The sequence below is a fragment of the Rhinoderma darwinii genome, chromosome 4, assembly GCF_050947455.1.
Source record: "Rhinoderma darwinii isolate aRhiDar2 chromosome 4, aRhiDar2.hap1, whole genome shotgun sequence".
NCBI classification, from domain to species: Eukaryota; Metazoa; Chordata; class Amphibia; order Anura; family Rhinodermatidae; genus Rhinoderma; species Rhinoderma darwinii.
In genome coordinates, this window is record NC_134690.1 from 185171688 (window position 1) to 185190725 (window position 19038).

General features: G+C 43.3%; 1 protein-coding gene across 14 annotated transcripts in view; it reads right to left on the reverse strand.

Annotated features, from left to right (window-relative positions):
• DST (dystonin) overlaps positions 1 to 19038 on the reverse strand; it is a 546107-nt gene that overhangs the window by 47648 nt on the left and 479421 nt on the right. For 11 of the 14 annotated variants that reach the window (XM_075861968.1, XM_075861975.1, XM_075861963.1 and 8 more), the window contains 6 exons: positions 17495 to 17821; positions 16166 to 16250; positions 15421 to 15662; positions 15127 to 15333; positions 6302 to 6421; positions 6103 to 6210 (listed from right to left, as the gene is read on the reverse strand). In XM_075861968.1, coding sequence (XP_075718083.1) covers positions 6103 to 6210; positions 6302 to 6421; positions 15127 to 15333; positions 15421 to 15662; positions 16166 to 16250; positions 17495 to 17821 — 1089 coding nt within the window. The remainder of the gene's footprint in view (positions 1 to 6102; positions 6211 to 6301; positions 6422 to 15126; positions 15334 to 15420; positions 15663 to 16165; positions 16251 to 17494; positions 17822 to 19038) is intronic. The other 3 variants (XM_075861977.1, XM_075861972.1, XM_075861970.1) reach the window with 1 other exon arrangement.

The following is a 19038-nucleotide window of genomic DNA, read 5'->3' on the forward strand; positions in this document are numbered from 1 at the left end:
AGGATCTGCTGGTTAGCTACCCCTCGCCTGACTCCCTTGACCAGGTTATGGCCCTAGCAGTACGACTTGACCGACGTCTCAGGGAACGTCAGCTAGAACGCTTCAGTGTGCTCCCCTCTGACTTTTCTGCGATTCCCCCCGAGGTCCCGTCTCCTCGCCCCTCCACGGAGGACTCGGAGGTACCTATGCAACTCGGGGCCTCCATGTCCCCTCGACAACGTAGGGAGTTTCGCAGAATGAATGGTCTCTGCTTCTACTGTGGGGACGACAAGCATCTACTGAACACCTGTCCCAGGCGCAAGAATAAGAAGCCGGAAAACTTCCGCGCCTAAGTGATCATCGGGGAGGTCACTTGGGCGCACAGGTATTTCCCGTTAATGTGAAACGCAATAAAATTTTGCTTCCCTTTCAGGTCTCGTTTGCTGGCCGGTCTGCCACGGGCAGTGCTTTCGTGGATTCTGGCTCATCTGCTAATATCATGTCTGTGGAATTTGCTATGTCTCTAAAGATGCCTTGTATTGATTTACCTTATCCTATCCCTGTAGTAGGAATCGACTCAACACCCCTTGCTAATGGTTATTTTACTCAGCATACTCCTGTTTTTGAACTCCTGGTTGGCTCCATGCATTTGGAGCAGTGCTCTGTACTGGTGATGCAGGGATTATCGTCTGATCTGGTTTTAGGCCTTCCCTGGTTGCAGTTGCATAATCCCACATTTGATTGGAATACTGGGGATCTCACCAAATGGGGTAATGAATGTCTGATGTCATGTCTTTCTGTTAACTCTATTTCTCCCCGGGAGGAGGTAAACACACTTCCTGAGTTTGTTCAGGACTTCGCCGATGTGTTTTCTAAGGAGGCCTCCGAGGTGTTGCCCCCCCATAGAGATTACGATTGCGCTATCGATTTGGTGCCTGGTGCCAAGCTTCCTAAGGGTAGGATATTTAATCTTTCATGTCCTGAACGTGAAGCGATGAGGGTGTATATCCAAGAATGCCTGGCCAAGGGTTTCATTCGCCCCTCGACTTCTCCTGTAGGTGCTGGCTTCTTCTTCGTGGGGAAGAAGGATGGTGGTCTTAGGCCGTGCATTGATTATCGTAACCTGAATAAGGTCACCGTAAGGAACCAGTACCCACTTCCTTTGATTCCGGATCTTTTTAATCAGGTTCAGGGAGCCCAATGGTTTTCTAAGTTCGATCTACGGGGGGCATATAACCTTATCCGCATCAAAGAGGGGGATGAGTGGAAAACTGCGTTCAACACACCCGAGGGTCATTTCGAATACCTGGTCATGCCCTTTGGGTTGTGTAATGCCCCTGCTGTCTTCCAGAATTTTATTAATGAAATCCTGAGAGAGTACCTGGGTAATTTTCTTGTTGTGTACCTTGATGACATACTGGTGTTTTCCAAGGACTGGTCCTCCCACGTGGAGCATGTCAGGAAGGTGCTCCAGGTCCTTCGGGAGAATAATCTGTTTGCTAAAACTGAAAAATGTGTCTTTGGGGTACAGGAGATACCATTTTTAGGGCAAATCCTCACTCCTCATGAATTCCGCATGGACCCTGCCAAGGTTCAAGCTGTGGCGGAATGGGTCCAACCTGCCTCCCTTAAGGCGTTACAGTGTTTTTTAGGGTTCGCCAACTATTACAGGAGATTTATTGCCAACTTCTCGGTCGTCGCTAAGCCTCTTACGGACCTTACCCGCAAGGGTGCCGATGTCCTCCATTGGCCCCCTGAGGCCGTCCAGGCCTTTGAGACTCTCAAGAAGTGCTTTATCTGGGCCCCCGTGCTGATTCAGCCCAACCAAGAGGAGCCATTTATTGTGGAGGTTGACGCTTCCGAGGTGGGAGTGGGGGCCGTCCTGTCCCAGGGTACCAGCTCCCTCACCCATCTCCGCCCCTGTGCTTACTTCTCTAGGAAGTTTTCGCCCACGGAGAGTAACTATGATATTGGCAACCGCGAACTTCTAGCCATTAAATGGGCTTTTGAGGAGTGGCGGCACTTCCTGGAGGGGGCCAGACACCAGGTAACGGTCCTTACGGATCACAAGAATCTGGTTTTCCTAGAATCGGCCCGGAGGCTTAATCCTAGACAAGCTCGGTGGGCACTATTCTTTACCAGATTTAATTTCTTGGTTACCTATAGGGCTGGGTCCAAGAATATTAAGGCTGACGCTCTGTCACGTAGTTTCATGGCCAATCCTCCTTCCGAGAAGGATCCCGCTTGTATTTTACCCCCTGGTATAATCGTCTCTGCCACGGATTCTGATTTAGCTTCTGATATCGCGGCTGATCAGGGTGCAGCTCCCGGGAACGTCCCTGGGGACAAACTGTTTGTTCCCCTGCAATACCGGCTGAGGGTACTCAGGGAAAACCATGACTCCGCTCTATCCGGTCATCCTGGCATCTTGGGCACCAAACACCTCATTACCAGAAACTATTGGTGGCCTGGGTTGCCTAAAGATGTTAGGGCTTACGTCGCCGCTTGTGAGGTTTGCGCTAGGTCCAAAACCCCTAGGTCCCGACCTGCGGGCCTACTACGTTCCTTGCCCATTCCCCAGAGACCTTGGACCCATATCTCCATGGATTTTATCACCGATTTGCCTCCATCTCAGGGCAAGTCGGTGGTGTGGGTGGTAGTCGACCGCTTCAGCAAGATGTGCCACTTTGTGCCCCTTAAGAAGCTACCTAACGCCAAGACGTTAGCTTCTTTGTTTGTGAAACACATCCTGCGTCTCCATGGGGCCCCAGTCAATATCGTTTCTGACAGAGGGGTACAATTTGTTTCCTTATTTTGGAGAGCTTTTTGTAAAAAGTTGGAGATTGATCTGTCCTTCTCCTCCGCCTTCCATCCCGAAACCAATGGCCAAACGGAAAGGACCAACCAATCCCTGGAACAATATTTAAGGTGTTTCATCTCTGACTGTCAATTCGATTGGGTCTCATTCCTTCCCCTTGCTGAATTTTCCCTGAATAACCGGGTCAGTAACTCGTCAGGGGTCTCCCCGTTTTTCTGTAATTTCGGGTTTAACCCTAGGTTCTCCTCCGTCTCCCCTGGTTGTTCCAATAATCCTGAGGTAGAGGAGGTTCATCGGGAACTGTGCACTGTCTGGGCCCAGGTTCAGAAGAACCTAGAGGCGTCCCAGAGCGCACAAAAGATTCAGGCGGATAGTAGACGTTCTGCTAACCCCCGGTTTGTCGTCGGGGATTTGGTCTGGTTGTCGTCCAGGAACTTGCGCCTTAAGGTCCCGTCCAGGAAGTTTGCTCCCCGATTTATTGGACCTTATAAGATCATTGAAGTCCTCAACCCTGTATCCTTCCGTCTGGAGCTCCCCCCATCATTTCGCATACATGACGTCTTCCATGCCTCCCTCCTTAAACGCTGCTCCCCGTCCTGGTCCCCCTCGAGGATACCTCCTGTTCCCGTTCTCACCCCTGAGGGGGTGGAATTCGAGGTGGCCAAGATTATGGACAGTAGGATGGTCCAGGGCTCCCTCCAGTACCTGGTCCATTGGAGAGGATACGGGCCGGAGGAGAGGACTTGGGTACCTGCCCGTGATGTTCACGCTGGGGTATTGATCAGGAGGTTCCACCTCCTCTTCCCCACTAAACCGGGTCCCCTTAGTAAGGGTCCGGTGGCCCCTCATAAAAGGGGGAGTACTGTTAGGGATCTGCCAGGTACTTCATCTAGCTACACTCCTGGGATTAATCAATCCACACCTGAGGCCAGACCTGTTCGACTGACACCTTCTCCCACCAACCAGGGTGGCAGGCTCAGGAGTGGGAGAGCCTATCGCGGCCTGGTCTCTCGGAGTTAGCTCCGCCCCCTGCCCTTTATTACCTGCCCTGTGCTCTCCCTCAGTGCTTGTAATTCTTTTGGATTCCTGGCCCCACTGCTGCTTGCTCCAGCCTCCTTCTGCCGTGCTTCTGCCTTGCTGCAGTTCTGCTTGACCTGCTTTGCTTGCCCTGGCTTGCTTCTGTCTCCGTGTCCGCTCGGGTGTACTCACTTCGTCCTGGTCCTGACTGTTCGTTCGCCGCCCCGTTTCCTCGTGGCGTTCCGTGGCTACTGCCCCTTCCCTTGCGTGTTCCCTGTTTGTCTTCCTGTGCACTTAGCCAGCGTAGGGACCGCCGCCCAGTTGTACCTCGTCGCCTAGGGCGGGTCGTTGCAAGTAGGCAGGGACAGGGCGGTGGGTAGATTAGGGCTCACTTTCCCTTCACCTCCTTCCTGCCATTACATTAGCATTGACAGAAAGTCAAAACTCTGTTAGCGCATCCTCACTAACAGAATGATGGGGCTGGACAGAATCCTACATGTGATAGGTTTTTGGCCTAACATTCGCTGGCACAGTCTGGATATGAAACATCCAAGACAATTCAGCCTTTTTCAGTATTTATGGCTATGTACCTCATTGAACAAAGTCTGAAAAACTAAGATTGGAGGAAAGCCGAAAGTCAGATATCACTTTGCCCGTAGCTTAAACCCTCAACTCTGCTGTTCCCAGGGTCCATGATTATTAAAAAGTAATAAACACATTATTTCCATATATGACAACACAGATATGTTCTCTTTTTGTGCTTTATGTACTTATATATTTTATTATCTTCCTATCTGTACTGTTTATTATGCTTGCAATAAAAAAAAAAGATAAAGACAGATTATAAGTGTGTATGGCAGGATCCTCATGGATTTGCTGCGAGAGTAGTGTGGCATTGGCTTTTTCCTCTCTCTCCTTTGCTCAGCCGAGTGTGCATGTTATTTTTGGAACTGGAAAAGATAACAGTCAACAGTTATCTAATGTGTATTGTCACCTTAAAACTGGCTATACATTTTAGATAGCTGTCGGCTGACTGTTCATTTAGCCGTTGTCTATTCCTCTCGACTCCCCGATACACATTTACACTCAGCTTGGCCGAATGTACATGTGTTCTCAGGAAGAAAGCCGATGCCAGACTCGCCTGGCAGCGTTTGTCTAATTGCAAACAAAAGGATTGGGCATGTTGAAATTCAACATGCACGACCCTTCTCTCCCCTGACATCTGGGAAGAGACGGGACGCCGCCATACACATTAGATGTTCGGCCGGAACCACCAAAATTGGCGGTTTCGAACAACATACATCTAATGAGTATGGCCAGCCCTTTTGGCCAGCCTTAAGTTTATGGTTTGATTAACAGAAATTATAATAGAGGCGGTTCTTTTTTTTCTTCCTACTATATCTACTGATCTTTATTGTGAATGGAAATGTTTACAAAATTACAGCTGGATAACTTATTGGTTCAACTTAAACCTTATGTCCTAGGCCAGCTTAAGTTGGATGTACAGCGCTTGATACAATCAAAAGATTCGTTTTTTCACAAGCAAAATGTTGTCAGGCTACTAGTAAAATAACACATTTCAACCCATCCCCGGAATGATAGCATTAGAAGCAGCATCAGATTGGGGTGCCTAAGGTACCCCAAAGGACAGGTGGGAGAAGGGGCGCTCTACAGCTTTGAATGACATGTGTATGTGAGCTTTTAATTACTGCTTAAGTTTTGCTGATATCATTGTACACAAAGCTCCTATAATCAATAAGGAGTAACAGGCTAAAATAGTGAATAAGGCTGTGTCCACATCAGTGTTGCCCTTCCGTTGAGGGGTTCCATCTGAGGTTTGCGTCGGGTTAAACCCTCAATGGAAAGGCAAACTGAAACCTCCTGTTGTTTTGACGGTATCAATAGCGCAGTCAACTCTGTCAAAACGGTGACAAACGGAAACCTTTACCAGCGTTTCCGTCACCATTGAGATCAATGATGAGGGAAACGAAAGCTAAGGTTTCAGTTTGCCTTCCCGTTGAGGGGTTAACCCGACAGAAACCTCAGATGGAACCCCTAAACGGAAGGGCAATGCTGATGTGAATAGGCCCTAACGCCAACAGCAAGTGACTATGCTGGACCTACTGGTCGCTAGGTCTCATTATCATGTCAAAATCTGGGCCAGTGTAGTCTGGTGAAGAGGTTGACCCTAAATAGAAGGTTATTTACAAGCACCTTGTGCATCCTAGATGATGAGGATGGTAATAAATATAATGAGCTTACATTCACTTGTTTACAACTGAACATACCAACATAGTTTGTTTCTCATCCTCGCTGAAAGAATTTATTACTTCATGTCCTAATTTGACTAGTTCATCTATTGTATCTTTGTGTCTTAAAATTTCCATCGTAAATCCCTGTAAAAATAAAAATATTCATCAGTTCCTGTTAAATAATTTTACATTTGTCTGCAGCTAGTCGCCTTACATCCTAAGCACATTTCATTACCTTTTGAACTTGAAGCTGAGCCATGGTCTGGTCTTGCTCAAGCCTAATGTGACCGAGAGCCATCATTTTATTTTTAGTATCCTCAATCCATGTATACTCTGCACCCACAGCCTGCTCAAACTGAAACCATATAAATGTGATTACATGACATAATGCTACAATAAGACTTTGTGCATGAAGTAATAACACATTTCATTACAGGAACAGTGTTGTCATGATTCCAGATGCTTAAAAGCAAACCACTTAGATAAAATATCATGGATGAAAATATGCAAATGTGAACACACCAAAATAAACAAAATCTATTTAAAACCTTCCATTTGTATTTGCACCATGCAAAAAAACATAGTAAAAGTGCAAAGAAATAACACAAAAGAAAGACATGACAGTATAATCCAGACATAAAATTGTGTGTTGTTTCTGCTCAAGTCTTCAGACTAAGGCCTCATGCACACGACCGTATTTTTTCCCACCCGTAAATACTGGCGTAAATACGGGTCCGGTGTCACACGTATTCCACCCGTTTTGCACCAGTATTTACGAACCCGTGCCCGTAAATATGGGTCCGGTGTCACCAGTATTCCACCCGTATTTACGGGCACGTTTTTGGCGGCAAAATAGCACTGCACTAATCGGCAGCCCCTTCTCTCTATCAGTGCAGGATAGAGAGAAGGGACAGCCTTTTCTGTAATAAAAGTTAAAGAAATTCATACTTACCCGGCCGTTGTCTTGGTGACGCGTCCCTCTCTTCACATCCAGCCCGACATCCCTGGATGACGCGGCAGTCCATGTGACCGCTGCAGCCTGTGATTGACCTGTGATTGGCTGCAGCGGTCACATGGCCTGAAAAGTCATCTAGGACGTCGGGCCGGATGTCGAGAGGGACGCGTCACCAAGGCAACGGGCGGGAGACCGGACTGGAGGAAGCAGGAAGTTGTCGGTAAGTATGAAAGTCTTTTATTTTTATTTTTTACAGGTTTATACTGATCGGTAGTCACTGTCCAGGGTGCTGAAAGAGTTACTGCCGATCAGTTAACTCTTTCAGCTCCCTGGACAGTGACTATTTACTGACGTCGCTTAGCAACGCTGCCGTAATGATGGGTGCACACATGTAGCCACCCGTCATTACGAGAGCTCCATAGACTTCTATGGACTGTCCGTGCCGTTATTACGGCCTGAAATAGGACATGTTCTATCTTTTTCAACGGCACGGGCACCTTCCCGTGAGAAAACGGGAAGGCACCCGTCGCCAATAGAAGTCTATGAGCCCGTTATTACGGGTCGTAATTACGACCCGTAATAACGGGAGTTTTTACGGTCGTGTGCATGAGGCCTAACCAATATAAAATAATTAGGACCTGCTATTTGTTAAGCAGTGGTATGTATATTTTTGGGCTGTTGCCTAGCTACAAGTGTTATTAGTATGCACAACTGCATGGTTCAAGGAGGGGGATCTATTAGGGTTTAACCGTTTCATGACCAAGGGTCATTGATGCCCCTGTGTCCAGGTCAAATTTTCCATTTTTGATATGCACTTCTTTAAACGATAATATCTTTGAAACCGCTTTAAATATCACAACTATTTTTACTTAGTTTTTTTTACAAGACTTATGAGGCTTTCATTTTCTAGATTAGTTTTAATAATTCATTGAAAAAATTTCCCGGCAGTCTGACCGTTTTTGAACAGCATTTGCCATCCGTTTTTCATGGAAGTTAAAAAAATTAATGCATTTTATTCGTTAGGGTTTTTTGTCCCAACCCCCTGAAAACACGACAGTGCCCATGTAGATAGTGACGCAATACCACTGTAGATAGTGCCACATTGTCCACATAGACAATGCCAGTGCCCACATAGTGCCCACTGTAAATAGTGCTACGGTGCCTACATAGTGCCACAGTTCTCCCTGTAGATAATGCCCACATAGTGCCCCACACAGTGCCCATATAGATAGCGCCACAGTGTCCCCTGTAGACAGTGCCAATATAATGCGACAGTACCCATGTAGATAGTGCCACACCCCATATATATAGCACCCCCCTGTAGATAGCACCACACCCCCTGTAAATAGCGCCACCCCCACTGCAGATAGCAACACCCCCCCTGTATTTAGCAATCTCCCCGCTGCAGACAGCGACACCCCCCCCCCCCCGTAAATGGCACCCCCTTCCTGCAAATAGCACCACTGTAGCTCCCTGTAGGAGCAGAATCCCTCTGGCCGAAGATTACACTCCTACAGGAGGCCCCCGACGTCTCTGTCCATATATGGACAGTGACATCAGGGGTTAAAGAGGCTCTGTCACAAGATTATAAATACTTTATCCCCTACATAAGCTGATCGGCGCTGTAATGTAGATAACAACAGTGGTTTTTATTTAAAAAATTAACATTTTTGAGCAAGTTATGAAAAATTTTAGATTAATGCTAATTAGTTTCTTAATGACCAACTGGGCGTGTTTTTACTTTTTACCAACTGGGCGTTGTACAGAGGAGTTTATGACGCTGACCAATCAGCGTCATACACTTCTCATTGTTCCAGCCCAGCTTCTTTCACTGCACAATCACACTGTGTGTGCAGTGAAAGAAGCTGGGCTGGAACAATGACAAGTGTATGACACTGATTGGACACTGATTGGTCAGCGTCATACACTCCTCTGTACAACGCTCAGTTGGTAAAAAGTAAAAACACGCCCAGTTGGGCATTAAGAAACTAATTAGCATCAATCTAAAATTGCTCATAACTTGCTAAAAAATTATCGTTTTTCAAAATAAAAACCACTGTTGTTATCTACATTACAGCACCGATCAGATTATGTAGGAGATAGGGCACTTATAATCTGGTGACAGAGCCTCTTTAACTCTAAATGCGGAATCCCCTGCCAGAGCGGGGATTCCGCTCCAGGAGTGGCCCCTGACGTCACTGTCCAAATATGGATATATAAATGACTGTCCATATCATTTATGAGCGCTGTGTGCAGAGAGTCCAGAGCATTTATATGAGATGCAGTTTCTCACTGCTCTCCTGTATAAAAACTGACATGGATACATCTATCACTAGCAGGAGGCAGAAAGACCAGTGTGAAGATGCATCACACATAGGAAATACTGAGACTCTACAGAGTGGTGAGAGAAGTTCTATGTCACAGATCTATCACTTGCTGCACTTAGATAGGACTCAGAGCAGAGCAAGTAGTGTGTGATGAAACACCAACCCCTCTTCCTCTGCAAAGCCAGAAGCATCATGAGAAATGTAAGCTGCATTAAAGGGACCCACATATGATGGGAATAAGGAACCAAGATGGCAGCCAACCCATAAATGGCTCATCAACGAAAACAGGTATACACAAGGCATACACAAGAGACTCTACATTATTTTTTAATAATAGCCTATGCTACACTATATAGGCAAAAAGTAGTGCTTCTTTAATCTATCACCATAAAGGGATTGCTTGAGATTGTGAAATATTATTAGCTTTTTTTCCTAAAAAAACACAGCCACTCTTGTCTATGGGGTTTGTCCGTTATTGCGGCTCATAGCCTTTGAAATTAATTCAAATAAATGGCTTGAGCTGCAATACCAGGCACAACCCATAAACAGAAGAGGTGCTATATTTGGGAAAAAACAGACCCTTTCTTCTATTCCCATACAACCCATTAAATGCGGCAGTACTGGCAGTATACAATGCCCCATGCAATATTAAGCCCATTCATTAGGCAGATAAAATCGTATATACTTTTGTATTAATCAAATCCATCCTCCGTCCTTTAAAGCACCACAGCGAAACGGCACCAACCATATCGAAAGCAAAAAGTGAACAAATGTGCCTATATCATGAGGATATTCTAACATATTGCAAAATTTCATTTGTAATCTTTCCCTTAACAGTTTCCCACTGGATAATTGTATCTGACACTGTATGGCCAGCATAAAGCAAGTATTATAAGTTTTTAGAAATATAGCAGCATCCAATTAGTATCAGACTTGAAGGAACTACAGCTCAGTTCCTGCTAGTAAGCATTCACTTCAAATATCTGTAATGTTATTTTTTACAACTTATAGCCTAAATAAGGAGGTTGAATTTATATGGTATGCAGTGTATTTCATCTTTTGTTGGTGCCACGTTGCTTGTAAAGTTTTGATTATGTACTTTGTTAGTGGCACAGTTAAACTTGGCTGCCTATTTAAGTTCATTGCTAAGCATTAGTGTCTTGTTATTTTACCACTTGAATAGCAATGATGTCCATTAATTCAACACTAGCTATATCACTGCTCCTACTGTTTATATTATTTCAACCTAGAGACCCTATTTATCACAAATAATACAACTCTATGTACCATGAATCAAAGTACATCTTATTAGAGCAATACACACTGATACAAAAGCCTAAAAGTAGTTAAAAACATCTAAAAGACACAATTATTTTTTCCCTATAAATATAGTGGGTTCTGTCTATTCCCCTAATTACCCCTGGAAGAAGCCGTAGGGCAAAACATGGGTCAGGGCCTGACGTTGAGGCGTGTGCCAATGACTTACCATGTCTTCTCTGGGTTTGTAAGTACTTCTCTGTCTGCATTAGTACTTGTCTACCAGGCCACTTACCTATTTGGGCTAATATGGCATGATTGGGTCTGGAGTCTGCATTTTTCTATGCATACAATAATATTTTGTAATATGGATTATTGTTATCTCCCAAGATTACCATTCCATGGTGGTTTATTTATTTGCCATTGTGCATATCAATTTTGTGGCGCATAATTCTTTTAGTTGTTTCCAACTACTTTTATGCTTTTGTCTCAGAGTGTATTGCTCTAATAAAGCTGTACTTTGTTTCATGTTACATGAGTTGGAATATTTGTGGCATATGGGGTCCCTAGGTTGATATGATTTGTTGTGTCCCCGTATAAATAATATAGGCTGGTACCCTATTGTTCTTATTATTGAATCTACATAATAAACATTTTCTGGACCTACATGGAAAGCCTAGTGTTAAAAAAGTAATAACTGTGACTGATAACCGTTTGCTTCTCCACTCGAATGTCCTTATATTATATAGCGTGAATGATAAAACCTAGTTTCTGGATATTACAAAGAAAACAGTATTAGGGAATCTTCGTTCACTGGGACATTTGTGACTGCAGAATAAGTACTGTACAATCCTGAGGATTAGGACTAAAAGAAATGAAAGTTCTTTAGTGATAATATGCTTTTCATCTCCAGTGATCATGGTCCTTGTGGTTAATTTACATCTTCTTGTCCTTCAAGTCATTTGGTTTATATCACTAGCCAGGAGTGTAATCTGAATCACACTGTGCTATTTCTTTTCAATTCTTTTAATGTGTTTCTTTCTGACAAACATCAAAGCTTATTTTGACAGTTTGATGGATGCAGTTCTTATTTAATCACCCTTGTATTCACTGAATCCATAGCTAGTTTAACATTAGCTTGAGCTGCAAACAAAGTTATTGTACAGGATCTAAGGCCCCATGCACACGACCGTATTTTTTCCCTCCCGTAAATACTGGCGTAAATACGAGTCCGTAGTCACCCGTATTTACGGACCCGTTTTCTCTGCTTCTCTTTACACGTAGAGAGAGATATTGCACTGCACTAATCGGCAGCCCCTTCTCTCTATCCAGCACTGATAGAGAGAAGAGGCTGCTGATCAGTGCTGGATAGAGAGAAGGGGCAGCCCCTTCAATCTATCCAGCACTGATCAGCAGCCTCTTCTCTCTATCTAGCTCTGATCGGCAGCCTCTTCTCTCTAACAGTGCTGGATAGAGAGAAGGGGCAGACCTTTTAGGCAGAGTTTCCACAGCGGAATGCAGCGATAGAAAGAAAAAGAAGTTTATACGTACCCCGGCCGTTGTCTTGGTGACGCTTCCCTCTTTTGACATCCAGTCCGACCTCCCTGGATGACGCGGCAGTCCATGTGGCCGCTGCAGCCTGTGATTGGCTGCAGTGGTCACATGGGATAAAACAGGGAGTTCTTGGTATGAACTTTTTTTTGTTGCAGGTTTTTTAAGGAAAAATTAGAAATCTATATTGCGAGCGCCGCGCATTGTCCAGCGGTAGTCACTGTCCAGGGTGCTGCAAGAGTTACTGCCGATCAGTGCAGCCCCTTCTCTCCATCCATCACTGCTCGTTTAACTCTTTCAGCACCCTGGACAGTGACTACCACTGGACAGTGAGTACCATGCGTAGCAACGCTCCTGTAATTACAGTGCACACAAGTAGCCACCCGACTTCTATGGGCCTGCCCGTGACGTAATTACGGCCTGAAATAGGACATGTTCTATATTTTTCAACGGCCCGGGCACCTTCCCATAAGCAAACGGGAAGGTACCCGTGGCCAATAGAAGTCTATGGGCCCGTAATTACGTTTTTACGGTCGTGTGCATGGGGCCTAAGAGTTACAATTAATAGAAAAACTTCACTGATGAACCTATTTGTATTTGTAGACAAGAGTACATTATTTGGGGATTTAACTGCAATATGTAAATATGCATAATAGAATATGTTTACCAAGAAAAGTACATTTGGAGACACTTTAAATCGTTTTTTGAGCTCGAAAAAACCCTTCAAACATGCTCTATACCTGTGCAGGACAAGCTGATTTTGTGCGACATGCTTTTTCTTTAAGCGGTTTCTGCCTCTGACCTCCCATTGAAATCAATGGGAGGCAGAAAAAACCTGTGGCACTTGTTTGGAGCGTTTTTTTTGCAGCGGTTTTTGGATTACATTCATGCGGGTAAAAAAAAAAAAGAAAAACGTGGAAAAAAAGAGCGGAAAAAAAACGCCTACAGAAAGTTGTCATTTCTGCCAGACAAGAAAACGTTGTGTAAACTACTCCTAAAGAAGCTCAAGAAAGGGATTCACCAGCTTCCAGCAGCTCTTTCTCACTTTTATTTGTAAGGATTTGCTTTATCTGTATCAGTTTTCTGCTTATTTTTCTTTTTGGACTTAAGTTTTAGTATTTCAAGTTACATTGATCATCCCTGAAATTAATTAACCCCTTAACGCCCGCCGTATAGCCTTTTTACGGTGGCCATTCGGGGTAGTTCTTCTGAAGCGTCGCCTTTTCACGTCGCCACTTCAGAAGATTTTTTCCCGCATCGGACCGGGAGCTCCTGAAACCCGGGCAGTTGCGAACAGCCTCGGGCTTCAGGGCAACGATCAGAGACTACGATCATATTTCAAAAAGTATCCCTACACACTGTAATATGCATGGGATAGCAAGCAACAGCTTTGATGTTTCAGTTTATGGGCTCAAAATTGATCAACTGATAACAGCTCTATACTATCAGGTTATCTATGATGTTAGATATAGGATATAATGGATCTTCTAAAAATCCAGATAATCAGCTCAAGATATTGAATGGTAAAATGGCTTCTTATGTGGCCACTCAGGGACATTTCAGCTAGTCATCAACACTTGACCCGTGTACAAAACCAAAATGAATTTGAATGGTCAGGTAAGGCTTAGTTTACATCTGTGCTAGGGTCCCGTTCCGACTGAGCTTTCCGTCGGAACGGGACCCTGACTGTCAAAACGACGGAACCCTAGCACAACTGGGACAAACGGAAATCATTGGTACCAGATCCGTCACCATTGAAATCAATGGTGGTGGAAATTGAAACCTTTGGTTTCCGTTTGTGTCAGTCAGGGTCCCATTCTGACGGAAAGCTCCAACGGAACGGGACCCTAGCGCAGATGTGAACGAAGCCTAATTGTTCAGGTGTAGGTAAGGCTTTGTTCACATCTGCGTCAGGGTCCCGTTCTGACGTTCCGTCTGAGCTTCCCGTCAGAACGGGACCCTAACTGAATCAAATGGAAACCTTAGGCTTCCGTTTGCATCACCATTGATTGCAATGGTCATGGATCCAGTGCCAATGGCTTAGACGGAAGCCATTGCCGATGCCAATGGCTTAGCTCAGACGGAACGTCGCAATAGAGCCCTGACGCATATGTGAACGAAGCCTTAGCTACACATATGCAGTGAAGTTTCTAGACTACAATTTATGGACTAAATATGGACTATTTTTCTAAACTGGCTGTTCTTCAAGCAGGTGGACCTACATCATCATATAGTGCAAAATCAACAAAAATATTGCACTTACAAATATTACCAGTGTTCAGCAATTCCTCTAAATCCACATTAATTCTGATTAACCTGAACAGCGTATCCTATATATCATAACTGTAATAAGATATGTGATTAATAATTCCACACTAAATTATTGAAGCATGAAGACTGATTTTCAATTCTTCACTAATAAAACAAACAACCAATAAGAAATAAAGTTACTAAATATATACATTTGAACCCTAGCCATATCAAAACATGCATCAAGTAAAATCCCTAAATGTATAAGAAGACAGGATTTGTGTATTATGAAGGATTAATAAAAGCAAACAGGTGCAGGGCGCCCTTAATCCCATTCCTTTCAACGCAATACTTTGTAAAAAAACTTTGGCAAGTCTAATGGAGGAGGCCTATGTGTTTTATAAATATAGGATTAGTAGAATGATATATGGTAGTATACCATAGCTGTTATCTTTCTCATTTCTTTATCTGGGAAGGCATGCAATCTTCGGATGCTCTGTGAACAATGAAGCCAGATGGTGCTCACAATATACACATTAGTTATGCCCTGCTTCTAAATATCTCACACATCAGAATTCTTTTCAAGCTCCGCTTTTATGTCTATGCATATCAAATCAGTTGAAACATTATTTTTTAAACATTTGATCTAGTCCAGAGGAAGCCATTTTGTTGTTAAAGTGGTGAACAAAGAAGAAAAAAAAATCAATAGGTTTTCTGTACCTGCTGAGATCGTAATCTGGCAGCATCTATCTCGTCCACCATTTGTGTTAGGGTGTCGCTTACTGATCTGTAGCGCTCATTGTCTTCCGTTACCATCCTGTCAAGGCCTCCTCTTGATCTCCAAGGCACTAACTCCAGTAAAGAGCTGCTAATCTCATTCAGAGAGTCCAGCAATGCTTTATTAGTCCCGGCCTCTAACTGTAGTTCCTAAAACAGAATAAAAAACATATTGTATTATTTACTGGTATTGACCTCTGTTTTTCTGGGTTACAGTCTCTGGTCAGCACATTTTACCTTCTTTCTTTGATGTACAGTATTCATTTCCTCCGGTTTTGGGTCCTGCATTTCATAGCTGTTTAGCTCTATTTCCACCTTGTCCAGCCACCTACCCAGCTCGTCGTGAGTTGAATGGAACCGTGTTGCAAGATTTAAGGCCTGTTCTAACACTTTAGAAACATCGGTACTTAGCTTTGTGATATCAGAATATCTAGATTTTATTCCATCCAATTTTTCCTGAATAATGACAACTTCATCACCTATGTGGAAAAAAAAGAAAAAAGTGTCATTAGAAAGGACATACCTTGATGTAGAAACTATGCTAACGCTAAAGTGATCATGATCTTCAAAACCATGGTTATCATGAGTTCACTCACGGATTGTAAATGTTGTTGTCTATGCTGTCACTCTGACTAAAACCAGCCCTATAAGGTTCATCTATGAGAACAGGGAAGGGTTGCATAACTGAAGGACATTTTCCACCATAATGGTCAATAACCCAAACACAGAGTAGACGCATCCTCCAGATGAGACTGCACATTTGTGAGTTCTAGGAATCCAGAATCCGACTGCTTCTTAGCTGGGCCAAACCTTTCTTCTAGAACCTGCTTCCTCTATGGGCTGATTCATTCATACTCTAAATCAACTATCTTATTTTTCTGCACCATATTATTTAGTGTTCATGAACAGAATATATTACCATGAACAGAGTATATTACGGATTTTATAGCCCTTACCATTCTAGTACAACTACATCACTTACCAGTTGTATGTTTCAGTAGCTCTAATCCATTTTGTATGGCCTGATCAACATTTTGTTTTCTCAGCAGAATGTCTTCTTGGAGGAGCTATCAGACAAAAAATAAAAAAAATAAAAAATTCCAATATTCATCATTAACCTATTAACCAGAAAAAACGAGTCTACCTTAGCCCATATGAATATTCTGACGGACCCCAATAACTTGTCCGGTTTCCATCAGGTTACATTATTTTTGACTGCAAGAATATCGCTGCAACCTGCACTATTTTTGCCATCAAAAATATAGGAAAGCCCAATGGAAACCTTGATAGACCCCATGGATGCAAATGTGAATCTTATATATATTTTCGAAACTTTGTTTGAAGCCCGATTTTTCATTGGTTTAAAATGGATCATACTAACAGGATGTGCCAAGGGGGAAGCTGTCTTTATTCCTACATAATATTGATGGTTATGGATTTTTTCTATCATTTCCAACCTCTAATAACACACACTTCTTATGTACCATTTATTATTATTATAAGCCGGGCACACATTACGGTTATCGCATACACCACTACACAAATTCACTTTCCCTGGAGCTGCATCGTTCCTCTGTTATTGGACTTGAGGCGTCCGGCGCACGTCGTACGGTGCATGCACAGGGAGCCGCGCCGTGTTTCACCTGGTGTCAGCCCCGGCGCATGCGCACTGGGTACGGGAGGTGTGGTGCTTGGTCCTGCCCCCGCCCGTCGCATGGGACATGGGCGGGGGGTGTTCTCGTGCTGCACTGGGCTTGCGCTGGTGTCTGACGCATTCGTATGGCACTCTGACGGACGCCATCTATACCGTAAGTCAACCTTCCGAGCAACACCGGGTATAAAAGCTAATAGAATATAAACTCTACATCTTCTAATGTTCACAGTAATATATAATAAGTATCAGGAAAATAATATACATATTTTATCATCTTCCAGAACTTTACTAGCTACAAGAAACAGAAAAGTCAGATCCTGATGAGCTGTAAAGATCCACCCCCTCTCCTTCCAGATGCAGTAGAAACAATTATCGTATAATATTCTCAATAATCCTCTTAATCCAGATGCACCCGGCGCATGAATTCCAGAAAATAAAAAATATAGAAATAACCAAGACAAATGGAAATCCTCTCTTGTTAAGTTGTCTTCAGAAGAATGTTGGGGCAGCATAAAAATTGTAGATCTAGGCAACATTTTGTGAAAAATACCAATAGTCCCAACACCTGTTTGATGGATTAACAAAACACGTCTATGGTCATAAAATAATAATACATGAATGTAAAGCGGAAAATGAACAAAAACAAACAGAAAATACCAGCAGCTCAGTGTGTTGTCTTGTAAGTACATCCGTACTGTGATCTTGAACAGATAGTTTGCTCAGCTTGTCATGTACTTCGGTCAGCCAGTTCATTAGCTCAACTTCATCATCCCCAAATATCTGAGCATTGCAGTGCGCCTGCTGCAGAAGTTCCCCTCTCCTGCCACTTCTCTCCTGGATCTCCATGAATCGGGTTTGGCAACTATCTAATTTTTCATGAACCATTTCCTTCTCTTCCCTGGAACTTAAGGCTTTTAAAGACTGGCCAATGCTCAGAGATTGGTGCAAGATGGTGTTATGAGCGGTAATGTCTTCTTGTAATGCCTGAGTGAGGGGATGAAAATGATATAAAATATATATATAAAACAAAGGGAAAATGGGGCCAAAAGAAACAATGCAAATGAGGAATGGAAAATTCAATCAGCAAGGTTGTTAGTTTAATCAGGAGGTGAGAAACGAAGAAGGAGCTTCATGTTTAACTTGTGAAATCAAACAGACAGCGCCGAGATTAACATTCTTTAGCTGAAGGAAGTCTGCAAAGGGAATGTGCAAAGTTTGTTAGTTCTAAAGACAGTTAGGATTATTAAAGCACTATTAAAAAAATCGTGAAAAATCTGTTTTCATTTTCTTATTACAATCTGAAGATAGATTTTAAATTTGTGAAATAGAAATCAACCATATACACAAACATACAAATACACACGGTTCCTGAAAAGTATTTGGCTTTTATTACCCCCATGTCACAAGGAATTACGGTAGGTACATTTCATTTGTTTGTTAGTAATCTGTGTGGGTTGCTAACCACGCTTGTGTTCCTGCCCCTGATGAATCTTGGGTACATGTAAGGTTCATTACCTCTGTCTGATCTGCACTTTGATGAAACATGCGGCTTATTCACCTGATCTGGCTCCTCCGGACTATCATTAATTTACAAACTTGACAAAGCATCTGAATGAAATGTCTGTTGTACTTTACTTATTTGTATCCTCTCTTAAAAAGAATTTACCAACAGGCATATATCTTGAAATATGGCATCTATAAGATATGAATAATAATAAACTTGTGGGTGTACCCACTAAACAATCCTCCTCGCCCAAACTCCTGATAAGAGATATTGTGCAATAGCACATGCTGTATGTAAAACAGTGGATGATGTGACTGGCTCCATAGTGGTTGCAAAAGCTTCCACTAGGTTACTGCTGTTATGGCATCTATCAGATAACTATAATTTAAAGAGGTCTGTTTCATGTCAACCTTTCTATACCAGAGCTGTAGAGTAAAGCTGGCCATATCACTAGATCACTGCCCATTCTGATGGGATCCTCCGACAAATCAAACTTGCATGGGGCAGTCAGACTATGGCCCAATGTCTTCTGTTGGGAGAAACTGATCAATATTGTATTGTAACATGCCAAATCCTTTGTTCCATCAACAGAGCTGTCCTAGCACCCTGTCACCTTGGCAATAGACATGTAAACTCAGTCAATCCAAGGAGGGTGGGGGAGCCTGGGCAGATGTCTGTTGGTTGAAGTACATTAAAG